Here is a 9,961-nt window from a genome sequence, read left to right as displayed (position 1 = left end):
ACTCCCTTGAATATCGATATAACGAGACTTTACTGTATAAATGTATAGTGCCTCTGCATTTTTTTGATGATGATAGTAGTGCAGCGTGTTAATAAAGCAACGGGAACTTTAATGGCTAATGATTAGTCGGCCACATCATTTAACTGCACAATCGTTCTCATTTGCCATTTTCATTTCCTGCACCAGAAGAAAGGAAGGGAAAAAAAATTCTCACCCGAGTGCATCAATGAATACATACCTTTATTTAAATAAATGCTTTGCCATAACAAAAAAGGACAAAGGTTATATGAGTACATATAAATTACAAGTTGAATAAATATTACACAGTGATATTGGCTTGAATAATTGGACTTTTTATTCTGATTTGTCATTAAAACCACTGACCATATCAAGCCCCTCCCCTCCCCACTGTCCCCGATTTGTTTTCGATCATCCAAATTGACGATAATTGTACTGTGTCGTTACATCCAGAAAGTGTTAATGTATTCAGGAAAAAAAAAAAAATAGGTCGTTACTGTACTAGTACGCAATGTGAGTTGAGAACCAAATCGGGAGATGCACATGAAAACAGGAGGAAACGACCATTGACAACCAGCCAATCGCAAAAGGGTTCGAACCCGGAACCAACTCAAATTCAACCATGGCTGGCTACAAGTGGGCAATTCTCCACATTTCAGTGCCTTCCCGTCATGCTGTCTTACTAACGTGTATCCAACTATATGCAGTCTGAGACCTCGTGCGGGAGGTCTTGAATATGGGCTAGCCCCTGAATATGTCCTCCCCTACCCCGAACCTCGCCCCCTGTACAAAAGTGATCACCCTAAATTGAGGAAAAACAAAACAAAAAACAAAGTGAACACGTGGTGCTGTGTCTGATTTGTCTTGTCCCGTTTCTGGCGTAGCGGCGGTTCCCCGGCGTGGGCATGCGGAGCCCCTGTCAACAAGTGCGACTACCCCCAAAGTCAACCTTGAAAAAGGTGAGTTCAACGTGACACCATGGTAAGTCTTGTTTTTTTAAAAAATCTTCCACTGCTCGGGTGTCAAAGTCAAGGCCCGGGGGCCAAATCTGGCCCGCCACATCATTTTAAAGAGTAAATCAAACTTATGAAATTCCATGCTCATCTATTGAGCTAGTTAACTAGTGATCTAGCTAGCTAGCGGTCAAGCTAGCTAGCAATCGATCGATCTACTTAGTTAGCTAGCGATTTAGGTAGCTAGATCGCGATCAAACTAGCTAGATAACTAGCGATTGATTGATCTATGTAGCTAGCTAGCGATCGAGGTAGCAAGCTAGCAATCAATCTATCTATCCTTCTAGTCAGCGATCTGGCTAATCCTTTACATCACAGGTGTCAAAGTCAAGGCCAGGGTGCCAAATCTGGCCCGCCATATCATCTTATTGGGCCTGCGAATGCAAATCGAACTTGGGAAATTACATGATGCTAGCTAAAGTCTGAAGCAAAATTTCACATTTTCGTATATTTAACCCACAATAACTTAACATTTGAAAACTCTTTATTCATTCATTTGTTATGCCCTCTATATAGAATATGTGGAGGGGATGAAACATTCCAATCACTTCCCCACAATTCATAACGGCCCCCCGAGAGGAAACCAGAACTACAATGTGGCCCACCCTCGGCAAAAAAATGACTTTGACACCCTTGCTCCCCTGACTTTCAAGTTGCCAATAGTGGCGACTTGAAATAAATGCAACCTGCTTTTATGCAGACTTAGTTTTTTCCTTTTTTTAAGTGGAAGTGGAGGGGCAGCTGGTGAGAAGAGGGGCAGTTTCTGGAACCCTTTGTTTGCTTTTTGTTTTTAATTACTGTTTGGAGCGCTTGTGGGGGGGGCTATCATTGCTTTATCTCCATATAAACGTTCTTTTCTCTGGGGCAATAATGTACATGGCCATTCACAACAACAACAACAACAACAAAGAAGCTAGCACGATTGTGAGCCTCTTGCTTGCAAAACAATGAGAAAATGGCGCTCAAATTGCCTTGCGGGAGGAAGGAGGAGAAAGGGGGGGGGCTACCAATCGCATTGGCCGTTTGTCGCGTTCACGTCACTCTGGCTTGACCATTTAAATGCGTTGATGTAAAAGGAAGGAAGGCACTGAGGTCGATGTATTCACACACAGACAGCGACCATTTTTTTCTTTGGGAACCGTGATTTTGTTTTTTTCCCCCATGTTTTCCAAGCTTTCAAAATAAAACACATTTAGCTACTTGATTTAAAAAATAAAAGAACATGGCTCAGGAAAAAATAATAAGAACAATGTGGGCGATCGGTTCTTCAACGAATGCAAAAAAAAAAAAATAATAATAATAATAATAAGCACATCTCACACACGCTACAGAATGATGATGAAGCGCCGGTTGGGAGTTTTTGTGCCTTTTGAATGTGTCCTGGGAACCCCCCCCCCCAAAAAAAAAAATGCCGTCAGATCAACGTCTCCCTGGCTGATTTTTTTCGATTTCACCGTCAGCTTGGCACCGTCTTTTCTAAAATAGGCACAGTTGGCATCTTAGGCTCAGCTCAAAAGAGCCGCTTGTCCACCGCTAACCATCGCTAACCGCTAACATCCTTTTTTATTTTTTTAACATTGCCAAACGCTCCACGTCAAAGACAAATTTACAACGGGAAGCCATTTTCCCGAGCGGTGCGAGTGAAAACAAAACAAAAAATCAAAATGAGAGAAATAAAACGGATTTTATTATTATTTTTTTCCGTTGTTTCCGTTTTTGAAATGGGCTCACCCCACGATTTGGGTTCAAACACTTAATTTAGTGAATTTACACACGTTAAAGAGTACTTTGACAGAAGCACAAAAACGACTGCCTTGTGTGTCAATCACGCTGATTAACATTTCTGATAGATCCGTCTGTTCGCCATTTCTTGATTTCTTTCCTTTTTACGCAACCGCTGTCATGACTAACGGGGTGCACCTTTTTTCGCGTTATATTGTAGCAACAGCAAAAAAAAGCTCAATTGAACTCCCAAAATACTTAATTGCACCCCCCCAAATAATTTCTCTTTTAAATCATTCTCAAAAACAAATTTGGATATCCGGCTGAGCAAACGCGGCACACCTGCTGTTAATTTCAAGGGCCACAGATGAGCATTTGGTGGCTACCAAAACATAAAAAAACTGCAAAAAAACATGTAAATCTCTCATGACGTGTGTGGCTTTTGCATGCAATCGCCATCATTGGCACCGCCTTAGCCACTTTCTAGGACTTGCACACTGCAAGAATCCAAAAAAGGGTGCGGAAAATCCGATTGGACCCTCCGCACACCGCCCACCACCCTTTCCAGTGACTCCGATCCATGCGCACCAAATCCAGCAGACTTTAAACAGCTTCTTCCTGCGTCGCCATTAACTCTCTAAACAGTAACTCAAATAGAACTGTATAGTGCTTCTTTGCAATTTTTGATGATGATACTAGTGCTGCGTGTTCTACCGAAGACAAATCTCTTGTGTTTTCTACATACTTGGCCAATAAAGATCATTCTGAATTTGGGAATAGATTGACTGCACTGCCCCCCCAAAAGCCACCTGCCCTCCCGGGTATCCAAATATATCCAATTTATAGATTTTGGTCAGCCCGCGTACGTGTCGTGTAAATGGGGCCCCCCGTGAGCTGCACTCAAGGGATATTTTGGGACTTTCCAACCCCCTGCCCCTATCCCCGAACCCCCCCCCCCCCCAACCCCCCTGGAGATGAGTGTTTGGTCAAACAGCAAAGATAAAAATGTACAGGTGTTCTTTCCACTTGGTGTCTTTCAAAACCCTCCTGATATGTCACGGGTCAAATTGACCCATGTCAAGACATGTCTTAATAAATGCAGTCCATTCACTTCACGTGCATGCAATTCAATGATTGGAGATGGAGGTCCGTTTTTGTTTTTTTTACCCCGGGTCAAATCGACCCAGGAACATTGTCGCTGTTCCTGAGAGTGGAACGAATCGGGAGGGTGAATAACTCTTGGGGTGAAATGGGAACATACTGTCCAACAACCTAGGCCTTGCAGAAGTTGGGATTTGGGCTAGGGGGGTGAGAAGAGGGACCATTGACGTTGCATGGCAGTCCCCATATTTCTTTTGTCTTTTACTCATTGTTGTTATTGGTGCTCTCCAGGTCTTTACACTGAATGTCTCCACCGCTGTAATCAGTGCCGGGGAGTTGAACGCCGTACTTGTCCACACACCAACAGATTCCTCGCTTGCGGCCACGGGACGGTTTGCACTGCGGGCCCAGAAACAGGATACGGTTCCATTATTATCGACTCGATTGAAACACGTACGAGACCAGCGCAAAGAATAGGGTCAAGTCTGGTGTGAGGAAAAACCACAACGCACCTGTTTGCGTTTGAAGAATCCTTTTCGGTCACAGTTGGGAAGGTACAGAGAGAGCGCCATGACTCGTGACGTGTCTTTCATTCCCTGGATGATACCGTCCAGTTTTCTCCGGCAGGGTCCCTGTCGAGTCGACGTCGTTGAGATCGACAAAAACCAAGGAAGGATTCGGCTTTCGGACAGGCTTGCGTGATACTCACAAATTCCGGTTCGTGTTTATCGACGGGCAGCGGCGAGTAGTCCATGGGGGACCCCATGGAGCGTTGCTTGCCAAGTTTCCGCTTCAGTTCCTTGCGCATGGCATGGACTTTTTTACTGTTCACAATGTCTTTGGTCAGGAGCGGAACTTTGGCCGGTTGCAGCTCCTCCGTCATCTCCGTGGCCGTGCTGTCCTCATGTTCCCGTGACTCCCGGTCTAAAAGCAGAGTCCGAAGAACAACAGAAAAAATATGCTCAGTGACAATCGGATCTTGTGAGTCCGGGTAGGGAGATCTACATCAGTCGGTTTGGCCCTCGCTGACCGAAATGAAACGAAAAACCTTGGTCAACAAAGAGGGTCTTGGTTACCAAGGTTTTTCGTTCAACAGCGGAATGGGACTCCCACACATCCTAAAGGACTACGTCAACAATTTTGAGATGTATTCTATTCAACTCTGCGAAAGGTGTCAGTGACACCAGCCTGAGTTTGGCAAATTTTTATTGACCGGCCAATATAGCAGAAATCATCATGGGACAATACTCCCTGATCCTAAACCGATCGGTCCCCGCACCCCCGGCCCTCGGGGGCTCAGCTTCTTTAAGCCCGGAGCAGAAGTGCTTTAAGACCACAGAAAGATGCCATCCCCTGCTACCCCCTCTGGGCTTAGTTGCGCCACAAGTGGGTTACTGCGCGTGGGGCCTTTGCCAGACCTCGACTAGCTGGAACGATGTTGCCAGTGGACGACCCCAGGTTATTTTTACCCGACAAGGAAACCCGCTGCGGTGCAAAGGGCCAGACTAACTGAACCGGACAGGAATGCCGCCAGCGGGTAGGATGGAATTACAATTTCACCGGAATTTTTGAGGCAATAGGGTGGCGGACTCTGATTGATTGAGTTGCCCACCATGGGGAAAGGCAACATGGACACCAGCCACCAGGAATTGATGTTCAAAGAGTCTGACGCAGCTTGAGAGTCTGGAGTCTCTGGTCGAGAAGAGGGGGGCTGGCGGCTAGTGTGGGTACCGGGTGGGGGGTGTACAAAGGTGATTGCCGGAATTGGGTCTTTGGCTTCTGCACAGCTCTCTCTTTGAAATTAATCTGGCGACTCATGACTTGGCAGGCCTGGAGTTTGTGTTTGGATGTGTCCTTGTGTCTCGCTCCCAGACGACAGAGCCGCGACTTGCTAAATATAAATATGTCAAACATTCCCACACACGCCCCCCAACTCTAGACTCCTCTCGAAAACCTGATAGAATCCTTTCACACAGATCTACTTTTTCAAGTTAATAAACCGTCCGATTCAAGCCGGAGTTGGACAGTCGGTCTTGGGTCCAACTGCTCTGGCGACCGTAGTTGCGGGATTGTACTGGATCAGAACGTTTCGGTCTTCAGAACGCTTTGGAGTCAGCTCCTCAGTTTTACAGGATACCATGCGAAGTATCAAAAGGTTTCCTGCTTTGTTTTTCTAAATGCTAGCAGAACAATCACATCCTTAGAAATCACGGGACGTCAAATAAACAGAGGATGTGAGTTATCCCTCCGAGAGAAAAAACGCTTGGTGGAACCCAACACATTTGACCACTTCGCGTCAATGTCCCACGTACGTCTTACATTCAGTCATGTCCAAAGGGCATTATCAGAAGAATGTGGATCACCCTTCGACTGCACATTCCAAATTTTGGTCTTGAGGTCGCATCCCACATCTAAGTTTGGCTTCCTAATGAGCTACGCTGACGGACAAAACCTCTCGTTCGGTTAGCAGTCACCCCAAGACAATTATGGGGTGCAACCGGTATCTGGTGATAGCGCGCGATGCCACAGCACATGTGAAGGACATTTTGTTTTGCCATCCACCCCCGTCATCTTCACACATCATGTCATTTTAACCCTTCCACTCATGACTTGTGATAACCGACGGATGTTTATACTTAGGGTTTAGGGTCTAGGGGTTCAGGTCTAGGGGTTCAGTCGTGTAACTTTTGAAAGTTCAGGTGAAAATCGTTTGGGCCACGTTGTCGTCCTTTTAATGAATCCTTTGTTGGCACACTGGCCCAAAACAAAAACCACAGTCAGTCCGTTGAGTTTTTTTGTCTTTAATGAACCATTGAACTCATCTCATTGCTGTTACTGTTCGAAAAGTCACTCTGCACGACGTGAATGCAATCCAAATAAGTTCTTAACCGGCGCTTTACGGCCTTGGGGGTGAGCAAATCCCGCCACGGACGATTGCCGGGCGCGCCGTGGGGACGATTTGTGAACCGTTGACAGTCCCGGCAGGCTCCGGTGTCACCGTGATGACAGTGTAACTTAATATTTAATAGCGCCAACAAACGCTGCCGTGTATGGCTTTGGCATGACATTTTCCATGACCAGCAACTGGTCAACGGAGGCAACGGAAAATTTCTTTGGGTGTGGTTATTCGTGGCGCTCTTTATTGATGAATTTATTGGTTGATAGGTTTGTTGATAGCGTTGAAATGTGGCATTGAAATTTGGCTTTGGAGTTGAGATTAGCACCAATTTTGAGTTGAAGTTTCGATTTGACGGCGATCTGCCTAAAAATAAGATGGGGATGGACTCGGGTCACTTCGACCCAGGTGTGGAAAATGCCAATAAACAGTCTAAAGTTGTTATAAAGTCCCTTCCGAGCCATATTTGAGATTTGTCAACCGTCTCCAAGCTGATAGATTGTGATCGTTTTGTTGATATCAATAAAACCGTATTGGACTGGGTAGCATTTCCGCTTCACAGTGCAAAGGTACCGTGGTTCAATGCCTTCCTACGTGGGTTTCGCCTGCTCATCACTGTGCCTACCATGTACTTTTCTTGCAAGGCATGCAAAATGGATCAGTGTTGAAATTTAGCTTTGGAGTTGAGATCAGCACCGATTTTGAGTTGAAGTTTGGATTTGACGGCGATCTGCCAAAGGATTAGATGGGATTGACTCGGGTCACTTTGACCCAGGCGTGTCCAATGTGGAAAATGCCAATAAATAGTGTCAAGTTGCCATAAAGTTGCTTCTGAGGCATATTTCGGATAGATCGTCAAAAAGATGAAATTGACGCATTCCACATCATTTTTCTCACGCATCAGCCGACTTTGGTGGGGTTTTTTTTGTCCGATTTGACGGCCATCTTGTCTCTTGTCAATGGAGAAAATCGAAACCGATTTCCCCAATCGATTGGAAACATGCCAGCGAGCTCAATTTAGCGCCTGGTGATTTCCTTCCCTGGCGTGTTGTTTGAAGCGGCCGCCGACAATTTTTGCCGCTGTAGTTGTGACGGCGGATCCGAGTTTCAAAATGAATTTGACGCAGGACAGGTTGGATGGAGGCCAGTCACTCGTCAAGAAGTGCAAATGCCTTTGTGCTGATGGCGCACCGATTGGACGCCGGTTCCATTTCTGTTCAGAAAACTCCCTTGCCCACGGTTACGGTTCAACCTGGATTTTCCGACGTTTTTTTTTTTTTTTTGACCAAAAATTGTGGTCAAAGCCTCTATCACCTGAATGCACCATTGGACTCCCCTCCACATTCTTATACATTACTTCCTTGTCACATCTCATTGTGACTGATCCATCGTGAGTTTGTATTGTTAAAAAAAAAAAAATAGCAGTATTATGATTTTAATAAAATACAATTCAATACATATTGATTGATGCCACAGCTGCGTGTTTGCTTTCAACATGTAGCTTGTAGTAGACATTCACATTCCACCATGACGTCCCTGATCACATGCTGAAAAGGGTGCTTTGATCCACTCTTCTTTCATTTAGAACTGCTTCATGTCACAAAGAGGGTACAGCAAGTGCTGAAGAATGAATGACTCTCTGTGTCTTTGTGTCGTTATTTGTTCTTTAGTTTTTTTGTTGTATTTTTTACTTCAAGATGGCGCCGCGAGAGTGGCTGCCTTGCCAGCAGCTCCTGTATTTTGTTTTTCTACCTCTTTCTTTCCTTTCCTCTTCCTTTCAGAACTTTGGTGCTGTGAAATGTAAATTTCTCCACTGCGAGACGAATAAAGTTACATCCAATCCAATATGATATATATTACATATATTTAATGGGAAATCTTTCGATTTTCCACATAATCAGTTTTTGATCCGATTTCTGGAACGGATTATGGTGGAAAACCCAGCTTTGACTGGAAGTTAAATGCAGACGACAAGTTGGTTGTCTTTGAATCGCTCCCTTTGATTAGCTGCAACTCCAAATTGGCGAACCGCCAGTAAGCGCCGTCCGCCAGTTAGCATTTCACTGTGTCAAACGCGGCTCGCTTTGACGCGCAAAAGAACAAGGAAGGTTCAGGCGGCTTTTCGTGGCTTTTCGTGGCTTTTCACACCACATGAAACCCATATTCGAAAACATAGCCGGTACGCAGGCGAGCGCGTAATGCCGTCCACCGCCTGACCCTGGCGGCTGCGCGCTTGCGTCTCTTACCGACGGGCTGGTGCGGCGGTTTGTATCCCTTCTCGTTGCTGCAGGCTCCGCGGCCGTGGAGGAGGGCGTGCAGGGGTTTTTCCTCACCGCTGCGGGGTAAGCAACGCAGCCCCTGCGCGCAGGTCCCCGTGTAGACGCCGCACGCGTGGCCCTCGCTCAGCGCACACGTCAGGCAGCAGCCGCAGCCGGGCTCTTTGACCAGCTGGCAGCCGCTGGGGATGGGCGGGCACATGGACTTGGCCTTGTCGTCGCACGTCTCGCAGGGCACGTACGAGCCCCAGCAGCAGCTGCCGCGCAGTCCCCACAGAAGCGTCGCTAGTGCGCACAGGGTCCACAACATCGTTGCTGGTCTTGCCTTCGGTGAGCACGTACGTCAAAAAAAAAAGAAGCGGCCTGGGGTTAGGGGGGAAGGAGGAGGTGGTTGGGGGGGGAAAAGTGGAGCGCTCTAATGAAGCACAATGCCTCCCTCGATCAGATAATCCAGACTTAAAAGCTAAAGCCAAGAGTCTTGATCCAACCGGTGTGGCTATCTGGTTGAAAACAAACCCCCAAGCCCCCCCCTAAAAAAAAATAAAATGCACCTGAAGGCGAAGCCCGAAAATGAGCATCAGCTGCGAGAAAGACCCCCGCCCCCCTAAAAAAAAAAAAAAACAAGACACAAAAAGCGTCTCTGGCGACCAAAGTCCAGAAGCGCCCCCCCCTTCTCTCCTTGAACCAGCAGCGACTTTCTACAGGCGACGATCCGGAGTGGACTGATCAACTTGGAGCCTGCCGTTGGGCTTTTTAAAAACAAACCCCCCACCCCAAACTCTCAATACGCTCAACGGCAGCCCCGCGCAAGGGAGGCGCACTTGTTCCGCGCTTGGAAGCATGCCAAAACTTGGTGTCCGCCTGCTCGCTCTCTCTCTCTCTATCCCTCTGTCTTGTTCGCGCCCTCTCTCTCTCAATCTCTCTCTCTCTCTCTC

General features: G+C 46.6%; 1 protein-coding gene across 1 annotated transcript; it reads right to left on the bottom strand.

The window, feature by feature from the left end:
* Positions 1–221: 221 nt before the first annotated feature.
* Positions 222–9,757, bottom strand: LOC148894415 (insulin-like growth factor-binding protein 5). Its single transcript, XM_089002398.1, has 4 exons — positions 8,997–9,757; positions 4,564–4,778; positions 4,367–4,486; positions 222–4,253 (listed from the first exon to the last, which is right to left on the bottom strand). The coding sequence occupies exons 1-4, from the start codon at positions 9,334–9,336 to the stop codon at positions 4,116–4,118; spliced, it is 813 nt and encodes a 270-aa protein (XP_088858524.1). The 5' UTR covers positions 9,337–9,757; the 3' UTR covers positions 222–4,115.
* Positions 9,758–9,961: the final 204 nt, after the last annotated feature.

This window comes from Hippocampus bargibanti, linkage group LG08 (assembly GCF_051943395.1).
Source record: "Hippocampus bargibanti isolate YZ-2025 linkage group LG08, ASM5194339v1, whole genome shotgun sequence".
Taxonomy (NCBI): Eukaryota; Metazoa; Chordata; class Actinopteri; order Syngnathiformes; family Syngnathidae; genus Hippocampus; species Hippocampus bargibanti.
The sequence above is the reverse complement of the archived record's forward strand: the minus strand, read 5'-3'. Positions and strand labels throughout refer to the sequence as shown.